Below are 19,598 nucleotides of genomic sequence, written 5' to 3'. Positions count from 1 at the left end.
ACCGAATCTGGTTTCAGGGTTTTTGATCAATTTTGTGGCTGAAATTGTAATTTATTCCAAGGAACTGATCTGATCTGACTGGAACAACCAGGACGATGACCTCAGATGGCTTTGTAATACGCAATTTGATTTGTGATTATCTTTTGGGTAATCCATTCAAGAGCTCCACAAGGAAAATGATCGTTGATGTACTGCCTGATACACGCATTACCACGTGTAGGGTTGCGGTAGCAATCAAATCTGAGGCTCCTCCCTTCACAAGTATTGTTCTTAATCAAAATCCCTTCTGAACATGCATGACCTGGCTTTGACCAGAGCCACTCAACTATATGAAGTTCTGTTAAACCCTGAGCCTGAGATAAATTAGTCCTTTTGGGGGAAGCTACTTTTGACTCCTTTTGAATGTTGTAGCAAGTAGGGTTTTTTTAAATCGAAATCTATGAAATGCACCCATTTTATCTTTTAACCAGCAGTGTTTTTAATCATTTTATTATGAACCTCGCACGTTCATTCTTTAAGGCGTGATGTGCATTTTACAAGATGTTAATAGTTTAATTTTAGCGTTTTCTCGAAATGTTTGAAAAGAGGGCGTATACTGGGTTGTGAAATAATAGAGTAGCAGCATCTATTGATATTGTCAATTGATTTCTGATTCTCATCAAAGCTTCTAAATGGGCAGCTAGTGGTTGGGTGAACTTCAATGCACTCACCTTTTAAATCGATTGGACTTCACAGGATTGTATTTCCATAAAACAATTTCATTCATAGAAATGAAAGGTTTGCTGACATTTTATTCAAACCGCTTGATTTCAGTGTTCTTTGTTGCATCATTTTTTTGATGTGGTTCTGGTGAACTTAACGTGTCTGAGATGCAGGACGTAACTGGATCAGGATGGACGTGGTAATAAAGCAACTTTAATTCACCATAGTGTGTATTCGTGTGCTTCTGAGGGATTTGTGGTTAACATCAGGTTGTATTTTCGCTTGTTTTATGAATGTTGTATTTTATGTCTTTAAAAGTGATATTTGTTCTGTTCATTGGTCTACGTTGATCCTTGGGCCAAACTAACATTTGTGCCTTTTTTTATTTAATTTCTTTGAAAATAGATGTAACAAGATCATGTTTAATTCCAAACTGAACACCGCTGCTTTTAAGAACGTCTTGGGCTTAGTGTTTGACCGCTGATCCCAGGCCCTTCAACAGGTCTGTGGGGATCTAATTGTCGGTGTGTGTGTGTGTGTGTGCATGCTTGTGACCATTGTCTTGTGTAGATATCACACGTTGCTTGCCCATACAGCTTCCATCCCACCCACTTGGATCATGCTCAGTGATTAAACACCCGGATTGGAGTCAAGGCGTGGTTAATGTTGTATCATTAAGCCTGGTGTATGAAAATAAAGATTATATTTTTAACAGCTTGATCTTTATTTTTCTGTTTGAAAACTGATGGAAAATGTCTGACAAATGCACTGATTGTGAGTCGCTTTGGATAATGGCGTCTTCTGAATGTAAATGCAAATGGTGTGACATTTTAAAAGCATAATTGGATTAATTGATCCTGCTATATTTTATTTATTTAAATGAGTTATTTACGGCTATTAATAGGCTGTAACTGTATTTACCAAAGCTGTCCGTGAGTTGGTAGTAAACAAATCGTAAAAAAATGTTGCATACTAGAGAGGATTTGTGAAATTATATAAGACTAGAATTAGTGTACAATATTTGGATAAACCCAAATCCCTAACGAATTATGTAAGGTTTCAATGTATTCCTAGATCCTATTTCATAAGATTGGTCCGTTATAATAAAAACTACTTTCAAAGCCAATAAATGACATTAATTAAACGTATTGCTCAATATTGTTTATTACAGAAATGACAGTTTCGTTACAATGTGTTACGTAAGATCTCGGCAGCCGGATGCACTTCTCGCGATACTTGCCGGACTGTGTGTGAGTGAGTGTCAACATCGGCCCGCAGCGCAGCGTCCTGAGTCAGGGGAGGAATCGGGTAAGTTCCCTCTCCTTTCGGGTCATTTAGGGTCTAATCCAGCATCCGGACGTCAAAGTGTTCACCTAAATTAGAGCACGGGGGAAAACGAGCTGGTGTACGGAGACGGAAACGGCCTTTAGAAGCCACTTGCGGACCTGTTTGTGTGCAGCCGAAGGTTAGCGTTAGCGGGCTAACTCCTCCTTAGGCCTGCTGATTCCTCCACTTCTCCCTCCACAACATCTCCAGTGCGGCTCGATATGAGCCAGGAGACCGGGAGCCTGGCGCAGGCTGATCTGGGTGGTGCTGGGAGTCAGTGCAGGGCGACACCACATCATCATCGGTCCTCATAGTGGATGATGTGATGATCCACCTAAGGCCCGAGGTGTGACATGTTCAGCAGATGGACGAGTCACAGCTCACAGTCCACACTGACAGGAGTGGTCTAGTCCTCACATGTGATGAGAGCAGGTCCCGGGGAACCGGAGACATCTCCCCGGTCCTCTGGGCTACGTGGGGAGGACCAGTTCAACATCTGGTCCTGCCTCCAGGCCTTCACGGCTATCGGGTCTTCATGCATGTCGGACCAATACGCCTGTTGTGTTTATTGTGTTGGCAACACGTCGATCCAGGTAATATCGGGTCCGTGTCATCAGCGAGCGGTTAAAGGTGGCTATAAACGGGTTACATGTCATGTGAACCACATCTACCGCCATGGTTTCCGGTTTCCTTGAAGCGAAAGGACAGCCCTGCATGTTCCGCTTCCCACGCAGCCCCTCTCAGCCCGCTCCTCCCGCTCCTCCGTTTCTTCCCTCATAGCGCCAGACCAGCCCGTGTTCTCGTGCATCACGCTATTGTCTGCCTTTCGTCTGCAGTCGGCCTAACGGAGCGCAATGTCCTTTAATAGGTGTGTGTGTGTCGTTTGCTTCCCTTGCAGGATTGCCGTGTGAGATGGGGGATGACAGGCCTTTCGCTTGCACTGCCCCTGGCTGTGGGCAGGTAGGGTGGATCGCATTGTATTTGATAATTTAATACTGTCTGTGTATGTTTCTTAAAAGGCCCATGCATGTGTGTTAATGTAGTTCAGATAAGCCACATTGTTTCAAAGAGCCTCAAACAATGGAGCTAAACTGTGGTTTTGCTGTGGTTGAGTTGATCACTGTGAAGCCGTTCTCCTTGTGACTGCAGCGGTTCACCAATGAAGACCATCTATCGGTCCACAAACACAAACATGAAATGACTCTGAAGTTCGGTCCTGCACGGACGGACTCGGTCATCATCGCAGGTAATGCATTTACCATTTGACCAACTCTGTCTGCTCACTCTTTACTTTTTATCTATCTATCTATCTATCTATCTATCTATCTATCTATCTATCTATCTATCTATCTATCTATCTATCTGTCTATCTATTAGTCTTTGTAATAAAACATGGATGCCCTTTGTATACAATTAAGTATACAATTCAGATGTATACATCGTTTTTGTTAGGTTCAAGCAATGTGTCAGTGTTGCATCATGTGAAAACGAGTTGTTGTTAAGACGAGATGTGACTCCTCAGACCAGACCCCAACCCCCACCCGATTCCTGAAGAACTGCGAGGAGGTGGGGCTGTTCAACGAGCTGGCCCACTCCTTCGAGCAGGAGTTTCGTAAAGCACAGGACGATGACCACAGAACCAAGAACACGGTACTGCTCCTGCTCCACCTTCTGCTCCCCCTTCTGCTCCCCCTTCTGCTCCACCTTCTGCTCCACCTTCTGCTCCACCTTCTGCTCCTCCTTCTGCTCCCCCTTCTGCTCCCCCTTCTGCTCCCCCTTCTGCTCCTCCTTCTGCTCCACCTTCTGCTCCTCCTTCTGCTCCCCCTTCTGCTCCCCCTTCTGCTCCCCCTTCTGCTCCGCCTTCTGTCGTGTGTAGTTGGAGGTTATCTCCTTCGATGGCCGATGACATGTGATGGATAAGGGATCCACTCGTCATCACAGCATCAATAAGCCTTTGGTCACCGTGTGATGTTTATACTGCAACACGTAGAGACGTGCGTTAGCATCCTGTCTCCTGCGGCGGTTTGCTGACTAACACGGCCTCCACGGCGACGCCTCCCTCTGTCAGAATGTCCCACTGCAGACACCGTCGGAGGTCAAGGGTGAGGTCCAGGGTCCGCTGCAGGTGGACTCGTCCCCTCCAGGGAGCCCCGACTCCACCTCCAGCATGTCAGACGACAGCCGGGAACCCCCGGTGAGCTGAAACACGGGATAGAATGATCACTATGATCACTATTACCCTATACACACACATGGTAGAATGATCACTATAACCCAATACACACAAATGGTAGAATGATCACTATTACCCAATGCACACACGATAGAATGATCTTTATTACCCAATGCACACACATGGTAGAAAGATCACTATTACCCAATATATACACACAGGATAGAATAATCATTATTACCCAATACAGACACATGGTAGAAAGATCACTATTACCCAATAAACACAGGATAGATTGATCACTATTATCCTATACACACACAGTAGATTGATCACCATTACCCAATAAACACACGAAAGATTGATCACTATTACCCAATAAACACATAATAGTTTGATCACTATTACCCAATACACGCATGGTATAATGACTACTATTACCCAATACACACAGGATAGAATGATCATTATTACCGAATACACACATGATAGAATGATCACTATTACCTAGGGCTGCTCGATTATGGGAAAAATCATAATCACGATTATTTTGGTCAATATTGAAATCACGATTATTCAAACGATTATCTTTGAGTCTGAAAACGTGTTGTATTTATTCACCATGTCACTCCCAAAAAAAACGTTGTAACTGAGAACTTTGAAATTACGCCTTAAAAAAATACACAAAATGGTCCAAAAAAAAATGGTCCAATCTAAAATGATACAGATATGTGTCCAGCTGTTCTGCCCTTTCTATAAATCATTAAAAAAAAAAAAAAAAAAAAAAAATCGGATAACTCGATTATGTTAATTTTCTGATAGTTTGATGCTAAAATCGTAATCGCGATCAAAATTCGATTAATCGCCCAGCCCTACTATTACCGAATAAATACACATGATAAAAAGATCACTATTACCCAATACACACATGATGGAGGACTGTTTGTACTGTGGGTCTCAGGTCCGGATGATGGAGCCTGTGTGTGTGTGTGTGTGTGTGTGTGTGTGTGTGTGTGTGTGTGTGTGTGTGTGTGTGTGTGTTTGTTCAGCAGGAGATGGAGCCCCCAAAGCCTGCCCCCAGCTCTGCCCCCACCCCTACCATCGTGCGCCCGGGTTCGCTGCCCCTCCACATGGGGTTTGACTCACTGAACCCCACGCTCCCCTCCCCCACGTCGGTCATCACGCAGACCCCGCCCTCCAACAGACAGCTGGGGTGAGTGTCGCTCATCTCCTCGGTCCTGTTGATGTTCCTGTGGAGGTGCGTCTCCTGGGCGCCATGTGGCTCAGACGGTAGAGCGGATTGGCTGGTAACCACAAGGATGCTAGTTCGATCCCCGGCTCCTCCTACAAGCGTCAGGGTGTCCCTGAGCATGACGCCTCACCCTAACTCAGGGTTTTTCAACCTTGGGGTCCCGACCCCATGTGGGGTCGCTGGAATTTAAATAGGGTCGCCTTAAATGTCTAGTAATTGATAAAAAAAAAAAAAAAAGTTTTTTAAATAAAACACTACAAATAATCATACATAACTGTCTCCTATACTTTCATTTTCTCAAATGAAAGTATCGAAATGGTGAAAACGATGAAGGAGGAATGCGGGGAGGAAGAAGCAAAAAAAATAACTGAATTGCGCCTATCGCTGACATACTGCACCAGGTCGCAACCATAGTGAATTACATCAAGCCACATCCTCTGCGCGCACGTCTGTTTGCAACACTGTGCGCCGACAGGGGCTCTGAATATGAAAAGATACTTTCACACAGAGGCACGGTGGTTGTCGAGAGGTTACCAGCAGAAAATGTGCCTCCTTGCATATATAACGGACATCTTTGGAAAATTGTCAATTTGTGCACTTATCCTGGCTACTCTGTATTTGTTCACAGTATAACAAACATAAAAAAAATAATTCTAGAAATAAAAAAATATCTGGGGTCGTCAGAAATTTTTGATGTCAAAATGGGGTCACAGCCCAAAAAAGGTTGGGAACCACTGCCCTAACTGCTCCCGACGAGCTGGCTGTCTCCTTAAAGGGGACCTATTATGCTTTTTCGACTTTTATGACCTATAAACGTTGTTATAATGATTGATAGTCATGTTTAACCATACTAAAGTGTCAAATAATAACGTACATGCATTTCGACGTATTCCCTGCTGACAGTCTGGGGTGGCTGTGCAGAGCGCTAAACACTCGGGACAACATTTGCGATTCACTTGTTCACATTTCCAGGAAATCATCTACGTAGAGGCACTCCTGCCGCGCCCCCATATGCCTGGTCAAATCTGCCCGCGCGCGCGCTTCAAGGAAGGTAACCAATCACAACGGAGTTGGGTTGGCAGGAGGGGGGCGAGGGGGCGGAGAAGGACGAAACGGAGCGTTGACAGAGAAGGCTGAAAGCGCCCAGATGAGAGGAAGAGTTTCCCGAAAGTCGACATCGTTTTTTGTGTGTGGTTAACCATGACTATCAATCATTATAACAACGTTTATAGGTCATAAAAGTCAAAACGCATAATAGGTCTCCTGTACGTGGTTGACCCCGCCGTCGGTGTGTGAATGTGTGCATGAATGGGTTAATGTCAGGTAATATTGTAAAGCGCTTTGAGTGGCCGCTGGTTACAACAAAAGCGCTATATATATATATATATATATATGCAGTCCATTGGCCATTTTTCTGACCCCCGGTTCCTCCCCAGGTCCCCGACGGCCTCGTACCCGCTGGTCATGCACCTCCCTAACGGCCAGACGCTGCCTCTGCTGCCCAGCCCGGTGCAGATGACCTCCGTCATATCGGTGAGCCTCCACCCTTCGCCTCACACCGTGCCCCTTCGTAGCTCCGCCTCTCGTTCCCGCCTCACCTTTCTCCCCCTGTGTGACCCCCCCCCCCCCCCCCCCCCCACAGCTGGCCCGGCCGCTGAACGCCGTGCCCAACGTTCCCGGGATCCCCGGCCCCCCGGTGGGCGGGGCCAGCAGCGGCTCCTCCTCCCCGTCCGGGTACAGCATGCACGCCGACGCCAAGATGGTGAGCAGAGCTCCTGACGCCGCAGCCTCTGGGTGTTATGTTTCTATGGCGACGGGCCTGTCACATGACCCCCCCGCCGGCCCCAGCGGCCCCACGTGAGCCGGGTCGGCCCCTCTGACTCGGTCCATGTGTGCCCCCCTGTAGCGTCTGAAGGCGGCCCTCACCCAGCAGGGCCTGGTAGTACACAACGGCTCTGCCAGGGGGGGCCCGAGCGGGGGGGGCCCCAGCGGGTCCGCGGTCCCTCAGAGACCCGAGCAGAACCAGCAGCCCATACAGCAGTCTGATGCACTGTCGCCTGCTCAGCCCCAGGTACGCACACACCTGGTGTCGCCTGCCCCAGGTACGCACACACACCTGGTGTCGCCTGCCCCAGGTACGCACACACCTGGTGTCGCCTGCCCCAGGTACACACACACACCGGGTGTCGTACCCACACACCTGGTGTCGTACCCACACACCTGGTGTCGCCTGCCCCAGGTACACACACACCTGGTGTCGCCTGCCCCAGGTACGCACACACACCTGGTGTCGCCTGCCCCAGGTACGCACACACACCTGGTGTCGCCTGCTCCAGGTACGCACACACACCTGGTGTCGCCTGCTCAGGCACAGGTCCGCACACACGTAGTGTCGCACCCACACACCTGCTGTACCTGCTCAGCCCCCCCAGGTACACACACACACACACACACACGTACACACACACACACACACACACACACACACACACACACACACACACACACACACACACACACACACACACACACACGTACACACGTACACACGTCCCGGCACACACCTCTTGGGGAGACTAGCCCTAGTGGGCAGGCTGATGGTTGAGACTCCAGGCAGTCGCTGGTCCCCCGAGCCGGCTGCTCTGCTCTGTTTGGGGGGGTCATCACCTCCCCGGTGTTGTCATGGTGACACCAGGACTCCGCCCCCGGCTCAGGGTCGTCTCAGAAAGAAGGAGTGAAGTAGAGGGCCTCGTGTTGGTAATGGAATGCAGCCCATGTGACGTAGCTCCGCCCATGTGTTTCCCGCCAGGTGTCTCCCGCCCAGCCCACGGGGGGGCGGCGGCGCCGGGCGTCGGACGTGGACCCCGACGAGCGGCGGCAACGCTTCCTGGAGCGCAACCGCGCGGCGGCCTCACGCTGCCGGCAGAAGAGGAAGGTGTGGGTGGGCTCCCTGGAGAAGAAGGCCGACGACCTCGCCAACATGAATGTCTCCCTCTCCGTGAGTCCCCCCCCCCCCTCCTCCTCCTCCCCCATCCTCACCCCTCCCCCCCCCCCCCCCTCCTCTTCCTCCCCCATCCTCCCCCCTCCCCCCCCTCCTCCTCCTCCCCCATCCTCCCCCCCCCCCCCCCCCCTCAGTGGGTCCCTCCCCGTCTGTCTGTCTGTGTCTGTCTGTCTGTCTGTCTCTCTACCCCTGTCTGTCTCTCTCTAACTGTGTGTGTGTGTGTGTGTGTGTGTGTGTGTGTGTGTGTGTGTGTGTGTGTGTGTGTGTGTGTGTCCCACCCCCCCCTTCAGAACGAGGTGACCCTGCTGAGGAACGAGGTGACCCAGCTGAAGCAGCTCCTCCTGGCCCACAAGGACTGCCCCGTCACGGCCATGCAGAAGAAGAACGCCTTCCTAGGTAACCAACCCCCCCCCCCCCCCCCCCCCCGGCCACGCCCCCCCCCCCCCCCCCACGCATCACACCCCGCCGTTCATCTCGTGGTTGTGTGTCGTCCGTTGTCATCCCATCCGTCTAACGGCGCCCCCGCGGCCCCTCCCCTCTCTAAGGGTGACTGTTGTCTCGTCCAGCCGCAGGCGGGGAGGAGAGTTCCCGGGAGCCGTCGGCCGAGCCGCTGGGCTCCCCGGCGGCGGTCATCCAGCACGGGCCCCCCCCCGGGGCCTCGGGCGGGGCCGGCGCCATCAACGGGCTGAGCGTGCGCGCCGCCGAGGCCGTGGCCATGTCGGTGCTGGCCGGCATGGGGGCGGGGCAGCCGGCCGGGGACGTCATGACGACGCAGCAGCAGCAGCCCACCTCCAGATGATGCGACGGCGCAGGTAGCCCCCGCATGCACTCGACCGGTGGGGGGGGGGGGGGGGGGGGTGGCGGCGGAGAGAGGGGGGGGGGGAGCCACGGCCCCACCGGTGTCGCTCCCCGCCCACCCCCCCGCCCCCTCCTGCCCCGGCCCCCTCCCCCGTCCCCCCCGTCGCCCCCCCAGGATGTGAGCGTGGTGTGAGCGTGGACCATGTGACCAGCAGGATGCAGGATTCATGCGCTGGCTCAGGCCACGGACTCAGACGCTCTGCCCCCCCCCCCCCCCCCCCCACCACCAGGCCGAGGATAATCACTGACCGGAGCGTGGGCCCCCCCCCCCCGACCGGCCCCCCCGACCGGCTCCCAGCGCTAGGGCGGCGCTGTGTACAGTAGACGTGTGGAAACACCCCTTTCGTTTTTTAAGTTTAACCGCAGTCAGGAATGTTGTTGTTTTTTTTTTTAGAACGGGGAAAAATCTCCAATAAAAGCACGTTATTTTATTTCTGTTGCACTTTTGAACGCAACTTTAAAACCAAACCCGCGCACTCATCGTGATCACACACTTCGCTAGCGCTTGTTTTGCTGTGACATCTTGTCCTCGCAGCTCCGGTTGTGTTCTGCAATGTCCGGAGGCTGCAGGGGCTGGCGGTGGTGATCTCACCCGCGCCCGCCCCCTGGAGGCCGGCGGTGGGTGTCTCACCCCCGCCCGCCGCCTGCTAGCCCCACTGTCCGCCCACGCTACCTCTTCTGTCTCCGCGCTCTGCGTCGCTCTGTGTTTGACCCTCTGTGTTCAGCCATTCGAGGTCAGCGGGAGGGCCTTCATCACGCTCTCCTCTTGTACAGTTATTTTTACTTTCTTTGTGAGTTTTTTGTTTGACGTTTTATTTTACCGCCCCCCCCCTGGAGCGAGGGGGTCGTGTTCATCTGGACTTCTGTTGGACTGCATGGCGAAGACGAGGTTGAAGAGTATCACCCACTGTGCGTGTGTGCGTGCGTGTGTGTGTATGTGTGTGTTACTGACGCTTGGCCCCGCCTCTCATCAGTTGGAAGCTTTGATTGACAGGATTGCCTTTGACCTCGATGTGAAGCCTCCAGTCTGTCCGTAACAGAGATGGTGTGGGTTGATAACCTTTACACGGTAATCAACGAACATAACATTAAAAAACAAGTGACCCAGGCATTTCCTTTGAAGAAAAAAGTAGTGCAATATATTTTTCTATTGAGTATCGATGTTCTTGCGTATAACTAGCGTGTGTAGCCCAGTGGTGTGGTTCTCTGAATGATGGAGTGGCTCAAAGGAAAACAATGTGAAGATGGTCATTCCTGAGTTAATTTGGCAATTGGAGCACAGAATGGGCTTGATGTCCTGTTCAATGGTGCTCTCACACGTTTTCTAACTGTCTGCCTTTTGTCATTCATTCGTTGAAGGTGCTTCCTTTTGAGTTTCAGTCTTGAACTGTACTTGTTAGCATCATGCTTATTTTAACATTGTCAAGTTGTTTTTTTACATGGTCTGGTTTTAAAAGGTTGCTTTCTCCAACTCGAGGTATGGATGTCCCTTCTTATGATTGTAGTCCCTGATTCTGTTCCCCCTATCACATAAACGTGTGTAGTCTATTGTGTGTTCCACTGAGGGATTGGCACTAGAAGATAGACACATGGAGGGAGTCAAATAAGGCCTAAAACTAGGTAAAATTAACTCTTATATAATCTGAATTAATGGATGATATGTCTGGTAAAAAAAATAAATGTTGTTAGAAAAGGAAAGCCGAATGAGTCTGCTTTGTTCGTGAGGCAGCACTATATTTAATGACTTCTTATTTGAGTGTTATTACACTGAGTGACCAGAAAGGGGCGCCGGGTAGGAGTTATTACACCGAATGGCCAGCAGGGACCGCCAGGGAGGCGCTTTACTCCGCCATCAACATAACCCACCGTCGGACCGGTCACGTGACCGAGCCTCCGAGTGGATCCGCTCCCACAGTGATGGCGGTGTCAGGGAGACGCGATGATGGACTACATTCCGCATCTTGATCTCTAATATCTATCGGGGAATTTAAACCGTGTGTCATCACCGTTACTCAGTATCAACTCTACACCGCGGCCCGGTGCCTCGTCCCGTGATGGCGGACCGCGGAGTGGATATGTCGGCTCTGCCTAAGGAGGTCAGGGACCATTTGGCGGAGCTGGACCTGGAGCTCTCCGAAGGTAAGGTTTTAAAGTATGTTTTAGGAACGCTGTGCATCTGAAGGCGAAATCCACTTAGCCTTATCACCGTGGAGTTCTCCCCGGCGGAGCTCCGTATGGAGCCCCGCTGGGTGAGATGTTGTGCAGCCCCGTGCACGGAGATGTTCGCTTCAGACATCGATCTGAAACCCAGGACCGAGTCGAGCCTGGTGAGCGGTCTCTGCTGGACGGTGTTCTCCAGTCTTCTGGTTATCAGTGACTTTGGATTCGTGCCCCGGTGTCTCTGTTTCGGTGTGCAGGACAGTGTTATAACCGGTCAACCGGACCCAGTCATCACGGTTGTCCGGTCCCGTCATCACGGCTCCCGGTCCCCGGTCCGGCTGGACCTGGCTTCACTCTGAAGGCATGTCGGTCATGTTGTCATTGTGGTGAAGGCCTCGAATCTCGAGACTCAGTAATAGTTGGGCATCATGATAACACACCGATGAACCCAGAGCGGGGCGACTTTTATTAGTCTGATTATAAATTTAAAATGAATTAAATAACGCGAGCCAGTCTGCTCACCAACCGACTCCCGGTGCAGCCGGATTGGTGCGGTTCCAGAGCCCGGGGTGGGTGACTAACACTTGCACGGTTCACATCCACAACAGCAGAAGATCTTTCTGTTCTCATCCTGCTGTAGTCGAGCTCATTCTCTGGGAAAAGCGTCTTCTCTTTCCACTATGTTCTGTGTTTCTATGTTAGTTTCTCAGTGTGTCCACACACTGGCATGCTCCGTATGAGCATCCCAGTAAAGGGTAACCTCTGAATGTCACTTGCAACAATATCAACAAGCCAGTCTGCGCTGATGTTGCTTTTCTGCTATTCGTGGCCAGAGACAGCATCTGTCTCAACAGATTTTTGCCAACTCGACTGCAGGTGAATCCAGAGGCTGAGAGACTTTGTAGAGATATACGGGATGTATGATATGGGATGTATGACGGAGATGAGCTGTTGGCTGATGCTCGGTGGCGAGGCCTAGTGACTGTGTCTCACCGGCCAGCAGCAGACTTGAAGAGGGGTTCCTCTGGTTAATAATAGCCTTCCATTAGGCCGAGCTGATGAAGGTGCGTTCGGTTGGAGTTCCACTCTGTGGAGCTCAGAGTGGATGGGAGGGAGACAGCAGTTCATCTGGAGTTGTGTTGTGATACCACAGTAATAACATGTACCGTGTTTGTTGTCATGGTCTGGATGTAACACTAATGTGTTGTGGACTGTCCCACTTCACTTACTTTGAAACCAGATGTTGCCTCTCACGGTTTGACTACATTATATTCTATTCTATTCCTTTAATGTGGACAATGGTAAAGTAGGACTGTAATGCTTCGTAGTATTTATGACCTCGTCTAAAGCCACTCTGACTGGGGAATAGGCTCGCCTCAGTATGCCAGGAAAGTACTGCATCAACAACTGCATCACTCACTCAATAATATAGAATATAAACCGTCTCTCATGTGGTTTTGTTGCTCTCTACGGTACAGTGTGTATTCTGTATCACAGGATCCAATACCGAAGCATTCCTCAAGTGCCCCTCCTGTGAGGCTGGCCGACATCATTCCTGAATGCACTGAGGTAACCGCTGATCACGAGGTCACACCGCAGTAACCCATGGCAACCAGGTACAACCGGTCCTGTCCACTTGAACCTACTTGAACCCCCCCCGACTGCGTCGGTTGTAAAGTGCGCCGTCGGTTGAGAATCAACGGTAAGCGAGCGCCCTGGCGCCCGAAGGGACCGTTCTCCAGCCAGCGGTCCGGCGATCAGAGCTCCAACGGACGCCGCTGAACCGCTGCCAGACACTCCCTTTGTCCCGGCAGCCCTGCCCTGCTCAACGGCACTACGGCGGAGCCCTGACGCAAGCCAAGCCAGTGTGTGTGTGTGTGTGTGTGTGTGTGTGTGTGTGTGTGTGTGTGTCAGACCTTATGAGTCTTAATGTTTCTCATGCATATCTTTTACGCGGCCACAATCCCTCCTATTGTTGAACACATGCAGGGGGATGGGGGGGGGGGGGGGATCCCATAGCAACCAAGAGCAGGAAATATGCGTCCGTCCCTGTAATATTTCCATGGTGGGGGGTCAGGGCTGGGATGGTGTGGGTCAGCAGGGGGGGGGGGGGGGGGGGGGGTCATTCCATTGAATGACGAGGGAGGGAGAGAGAGAGTGAGATCTGTCGTGGCTCCTGACCAGGCATGAGGACGTAGTTGTTGGAGGTTGATGATGAGGTTCACCTCCTCAGCCTCTCCCCCCCCCCCCCTCACTCTCTCACCCTCTCACCCCCACTCACCCACTCACCCCCTCTCCCTAACCCACACGTAGTCACCCTAAGAGCTGCGGCTTCTGGTGTGCTCCTACGTCCTGGTGAGCATACTGTACCATAGCTTTCATGTTTCAAGTTTGGTGTTTTATTCACACATTGCCAAAATTGGTTAACATATACATTGTAGATCAGTTTGACATCTGCAATAATCCTTTGGCATGGAATATAAACCCATACTGGTGAGACTGGTTGTTCGTACTGGTGAGCGTGGTGGTACTGGTGAGTGTGGGGGTTCATACTGGTGAGCGCGGTGGTGGTGGTTCTGCTGCTGGGAGGCACAATGAGGCCCATTGAAGGACCGCAGTCTGTGGCGGTGAGCTGGGACGGAATTTATAGCAGTGGCCCGACGGGGGTTAATCTGCTCACCTTGGCTGCTGCACACACCAAGGGGGACCACCAGCTTACTCACACACACACACACACACACACACACACACACACACACACACACACACACACACACACACACACACACACACACACACACACTCCACCCTCTCCTATCTTCACGTAGCGAGGCGCTGGCGGTCTCGTGTGGTTCTCTGAACGGCGTGTGTCTTCAGTCCACATCCTCAACCTCTCTCGTCTCTCTCTGGGCCCTCCTTCCTGTGTGTGTGTGCGTGTACGTGCCTATAGCGCGTGTCTGACGTGTCTACAACGGTTTGGTGTGCCCCCCCCCTCCTCCTCGCTGGCTCTAGGACAGACCTCCTGTGGGGCCGGAGGTCCAGAGAGACTCCAGCACCACTTGTCTGGGCTGCTGCTGTAGAATGACATGCTGGGATTAAGCCTGGTAAAGAGAGAGTGAGAGGGAGTGGGGAGAGAGCGAGAGTGAGAGGGAGTGGGGAGAGAGAGAGAGTGAGAGAGTGTGGGGGAGAGTGGGGGAGAGAGAGGGAGATTACAACCTCGGCCTGTGTCTCTTCATCTAGGTCACAGCATCGGGAGGCAACATGCCTGGCTCATTTAGCCCGTGAGTCACAATGGGCCAGTGGTCTCTCTCTCTCTCTCTCTCTCTCTCTCTCTCTCTCTCTCTCTCTCTCTCTCTCTCTCTCTCGTGCGTCCCCATTGGTGTTTCCTGCTGTGTTGCTCTACGCCGCCTGCTATTTCCGTCCCTCGTGTCGAAGCGCATCCCGACTGCGCATGGTGTGTGAACATGCGCTCGTGTGTGTGGGTGTGTGAGCAGCGGACCGTTGTGAGGCTAGTGTGTGTGTGTGTGTGTGTGTGTGAGCATTGGTCCTGTTGTGTGTGTGTGTGTGTGTGTGTGAACACGCTCGCTGGGCAGGCTCCAGTCTGTTGAGTAGACCAGAAGGCCCAGCCTGACCCGGTCTCCATACCATGAGGACGAGCGTGGACTGACACCGGAGCGGCCCCGACGGCCTGCCTCCCCTCCAGAGTATCGACATCTAATCCCTCTCCCGCCGCGGCGGGGGAACAGGCCGCCAGCGACCGCAGAAAGCCCCGGCGTCCACTCATTAGTCTTTAAATGTGACACGTTTGATATCGCATGTCTGTGTTCTCCGGAGATCCACCGACACCCCTAGGGAGAGGTTTAGCGGTATCGAATGGGCGCCCCCGTGATAACAGATGTGTTCCTTCGCTCTTTGTTTTGGAGATGAATCATGAGCGTTATGTAACTCACTTTCACCCCGAGTTTCACTCACGCACGCACGCACGCATGCGCACACTTAAACGATCCAGGCAGCCAGTGTGTTTTATCTTTTAGAGGGAATTAATAATTGAGTAAAGCTAGGACTCTATAGTAGTACACACACACACATACACACACACACACACACACACACACACACACACACACACACACACACACACACACACACACACACACACACACACACACACACACACGCCATATGTTGCTGAACATGAGCTCAGCATGTTGGTTGGGGGGTAAGTCTGCAGGTTGCGCTTCAAGTGGTCCACTTCCTGTCCCTCCTCGCTGCTGTTGTGTTGTTTCATCAGAGCTCACTGATTGGATGTCAGCGAGGACTGGAGAGAGAGTGGGTCACTGGGCGGCTGCTGAATCATCGACCGAGCGCAGAGCGTCTGGCCTGCAGCAGTCCCAGCGCTGCAGCCTGCAATACCCCCCACGCACCAATCAGCGCTCTCCGTGACGGTGGTGCACCAATCGGCCCTCAGCAGGACTGGTGCATCCTTTGGAGTCGTGGTGCACCAATCAGCACTCGGAATGATTACAGTTGATCCTTTACCCTCATCTTGTGCACCAATCAGCTCTGAGAGTGAGCAACAACACTGCGTTAGGACTCTGCCCCGTCCTGTTGCCATCCTGTTGACCCCTCCCTGTTGGACCCATCAATCACAGGTCTGTCATTGTGCAGGGCGGAGCCTGGACCAGAGCCTTTGTGTGTGACTCTGACATCAGACCTGAGGCCACGCCTCCACAAAGACGCGTGTAAAAAATCAATGTTGATTTGCAGTTTGTTAGTATGACCTCACTGTGGATGTCCCGCCTCCAGCACCCTGATGAACCAATGGGAGCTGCAGCAAATCTGTTTGCGTTAGACACACACACACACACACACACACACACACACACACACACACACACACACACACACACACACACACACACACACACACACACACACACACACACACTGATGGGATTAGCAGCGGCCCTATGCTGTAGCTCAGCGCAGCCACACATTGGCAGGAACGCTAATCTGCTAAAGCTATTAGGGAGGAAATGTATGTGATGGTACCACTGGTCCCAGTCCCGGTCCCACCACTGGTCCCAGCACGAAGGCCAGATCGCTCTTACAGTCACATGGATCATCTTCTCAAACATTAACTCTGTTAATGCTGTCAGAGAACTGAGAGCAGTGTGAGGGATGGGATACGAACACATCGTAGGATACAAACCCATCACTCCAGCCTGACACCACATGAGCCAGCCTCCACCCTTGAACCGGTCTCCAACCTTGAACCGGCCTCCACCCTTGAACCGGCCTCCACCCTTGAAGCGGACTCCACCCTCGTCACGTTGTGTGGATGATGAGCTCTGCTAGACTCTACTGTACTTGTTACTGTGTGTCTGGTGGAGGAGACGCACACGTAAAGTCCTTGGTTACAGGCTCCAACTGTGAGCTCCATCTGTGTGCTCCACCTGTGAGCTCCATCTGTGAGCTCCACCTGTGAGATCCACCTGTGAGCTCCATCTGTGAGCTCCACCTCTGAGCTTCACCTCTGAGCTTCACCTCTGAGCTCCACCTGTGAGCTCCACCTGTGAGCTCCACCTGTGAGCTCCATCTGTGAGCTCCATCTGTGAGGTCCACCTGTGAGCTCCACCTCTGAGCTCCACCTGTGGGCTCCACCTGTGAGCTCCACTTGTGTGCTCCACCTGTGTGCTCCACCTGTGAGCTCCTTGGGTGAGTCACCACCAGTCCTACAGCGGACAATGCGCTGGGGTTTCCCGGTGGACGCGCGGCGGGCCGTTAGCTCCTCGCCGAACAAAGCGGCGCTCACACGCACACGCCTGTGTGTGATGGATGGGTTTCACTCCGCTTAACGACATGTGTTACAGAGAGGCTTTTGTGCGGACGTGTTGTTGTGTGTCGTCGGGCCGCGGTCTCTCCTCCAGCCGTCTCTCACTGGGGCGGGTGGGGCGGGTGGGGGGTGGGGGGGGGGGGGGAACCACTCCGACACACAGTTCAACTGTTCCCTCGCCTTCTGAGCGGATGAAACAATGTCTTTGTGGTGCTCACTTGCACCCGCTAGCCTTCTGTCCATTACGTGTGTGTGTGTGTGTGTGTGTGTGTGTGTGTGTGTGTGTGTGTGTGTGTGTGTGTGTGTGTGTGTGTGTGTGTGTGTGTGTGTGTGTGTGTGTGTGTGTGTGTGCTCCTCCACACCCTGGGGCGCGTTGCGAGCAGTGAAAGGTGAGTCACTGGGCTCGGCGCTACCTGAGTCGGCCGCGCCCCTCGGCTGCTTGGAGATGCAGCGGGTGAAACCGCGGAGAGGTTATGGAAACGGGACCCGTAGTGGGGGTCCGGGGGGACCGGGGGCCCACCGGGGGCCTCCGCGGGGAGCCGGGGGGACAGTAGTGTCCCAATGAGGTGCCGGGATAATGCAGGAGACACAGTAGCAGGCCGGACTACTTGGGTCATTTTATTCATTGTTAAAGTATGTCTTGTTTGTGTGTGGCTGACCTAGGGCTGCTCGATTCTTGAATCATAATCATTCTGATTATTTTGGTCAATATTGGTCAAATACAAGTTATTTTTGAGTTTGAAAACATGATGTTTTTATTCAGGATGTCCCTCCCTCAAAACACTTTGCAACTGAGAACTTTCGCCTTAAAAAAATACACAAAATGCTCAAAAAGAAAATGTTGAAATCTCAAATAATGTATCCAGCTGTTCTCAGAGATCGAAATTGCAATCAAAATTCGATTACACGCCCAGCCCTAGCCTGACCGGAAATGAAGTTCCCTCACAGGAAAAATAAAGTTCTTTGAATTAAATTGAATTGTTACTGTAACGAGCCTCTCTCAAAAGAATCGTCTGCATGATTGTTCTGGGTTTTGCGTTGTTGTACGTGATGCGTTCATCTGATACGCTGACCGGCACGTGGTGCCTTTGAGTAGGAGCCAGACCCCGCCCCACTCTGAGCCAGCCCCGCCCCACTCTGAGCCAGACCCCGCCCCACTCTGAGCCAGACCCCGCCCCACTCTGAGCCAGACCCCGCCCCACTCTGAGCCAGACCCCGCCCCACTCTGAGCCAGACCTCGCCCCACTCTGAGCCAGACCCCGCCCCACTCTGAGCCAGACCCCGCCCCACTCTGAGCCAGACCCCGCCCCACTCTGAGCCAGCCCCCGCCCCACTCTGAGCCAGACCCCGCCCCACTCTGAGCCAGACCCCGCCCCACTCTGAGCCAGACCCCGCCCCACTCTGAGCCAGACCTCGCCCCACTCTGAGCCAGACCTCGCCCCACTCTGAGCCAGACTCCGCCCCACTATCAGTGTTACCCGCCTCGTTAAATTCAAAATCAAGTTATTCTGGTTATTCTGGTTCAGCGGCACTGGAAGACCAGCCCAAATACTCCCTGAGTGACTCAGAGGTGGAGCGCTAATAGCTGCCATGGTGTAACGGTGAGGCTCTCTGTCACAGCTGTCCTGTTCAGCACATCTAGTACACCTGTCTCTGCTGTAGGCCGCACTGAGCCAGCTAGACCTCAGCTCCAGCGTACACAGACACCACCACTCTTACACACTTATTGTATGGTGTACGTCCTTACACTTAAAAATAGTACTTGGTGCAAGGCAAGCATGGTGCAGCATCCTATCCTAGCTATCTTTGTTGTGTACGGGGAATGGGTTAACCTCGCGATTGTTAGTGCTTGGCACTTGGTACTACGAACATCGTTACTGTACCGACAGCGATATATTGTTGTCTCTCTTTCTTCTGACAAAAGTATAAATGTATCATTTGCTAAATGCCCTAAATTTCAGACATGAGCTGACGCCATGTCTGAATGAGTCCCAGGCGTGTCTCTGAAGCCCCACACTGGACCAAGCGTTACGACACCAGATACCTCCTACAGCCATCCCCTCCACAGGAAGTCCCAGCCGCCATTGTTCCCCTGGTGTAATGTACACGTCCCACGTCTTGTTGGGGGGGGGACTAGCGGGATGAGGAAGCTTGAGACGTGGGTGTGTATTATGGGATGGATCCGTATGAGTATAAATGTGCTCTTGATTGTGAACACATGGATGTGAGGCTCTGGTTCCCCGTCGTCAGCAGACCGGACCTCTTCAAAGGGTGCGCTGTCAGAGGAGAC

The 19,598-nt window shown here is 52.3% G+C and overlaps 2 protein-coding genes across 11 annotated transcripts in view; both read left to right on the top strand.

Moving 5' to 3' along the window:
• The first annotated feature begins 1,869 nt into the window (after positions 1–1,869).
• Positions 1,870–9,374, top strand: atf7b (activating transcription factor 7b). Of its 6 annotated transcripts, none has more exons than XM_030374933.1 (12): positions 1,880–2,010; positions 2,927–2,988; positions 3,178–3,274; positions 3,551–3,678; positions 4,097–4,222; positions 5,254–5,414; positions 6,890–6,986; positions 7,096–7,215; positions 7,360–7,524; positions 8,263–8,451; positions 8,745–8,850; positions 9,021–9,374. In XM_030374933.1, the coding sequence occupies exons 1-12, from the start codon at positions 1,893–1,895 to the stop codon at positions 9,251–9,253; spliced, it is 1,602 nt and encodes a 533-aa protein (XP_030230793.1). In that variant the 5' UTR covers positions 1,880–1,892; the 3' UTR covers positions 9,254–9,374. The 6 variants fall into 6 exon arrangements, with proteins under 6 accessions (XP_030230791.1, XP_030230790.1, XP_030230793.1 ...); XM_030374932.1 differs by having other exon boundaries at positions 1,882–2,010; positions 5,251–5,414; XM_030374935.1 differs by having other exon boundaries at positions 1,889–2,010; positions 5,251–5,414; positions 9,000–9,162.
• A 142-nt stretch (positions 9,375–9,516) lies between these two features.
• Positions 9,517–19,598, top strand: part of dip2bb (disco-interacting protein 2 homolog Bb) — a 44,915-nt gene continuing 34,833 nt past the window's right edge. For all 5 annotated transcript variants that reach the window (XM_030374923.1, XM_030374926.1, XM_030374924.1 and 2 more), the window contains exon 1: positions 9,517–11,451. In XM_030374923.1, the coding sequence (XP_030230783.1) occupies positions 11,367–11,451 (85 nt within the window). In that variant the 5' untranslated portion in view covers positions 9,517–11,366. The remainder of the gene's footprint in view (positions 11,452–19,598) is intronic.

The sequence above is a fragment of the Gadus morhua genome, chromosome 13 (assembly GCF_902167405.1).
Source record: "Gadus morhua chromosome 13, gadMor3.0, whole genome shotgun sequence".
Lineage (NCBI taxonomy): Eukaryota > Metazoa > Chordata > Actinopteri > Gadiformes > Gadidae > Gadus > Gadus morhua.
Note: the sequence above shows the minus strand (reverse complement) of the source record. Positions and strands in the feature narration are given on the sequence as shown.

Excerpts from the sequence above, each read along its gene's own strand:
- atf7b (XM_030374930.1), top strand. The coding sequence starts at position 1,893 with ATGTGTTACGTAAGATCTCGGCAGCCGGATGCACTTCTCGCGATACTT. Across the intron at positions 3,679-4,096 it reads ACCACAGAACCAAGAACACG|AATGTCCCACTGCAGACACC; the intron begins GTACTGCTCCTG and ends TCCCTCTGTCAG. Across the intron at positions 7,216-7,359 it reads TGCACGCCGACGCCAAGATG|CGTCTGAAGGCGGCCCTCAC; the intron begins GTGAGCAGAGCT and ends GCCCCCCTGTAG.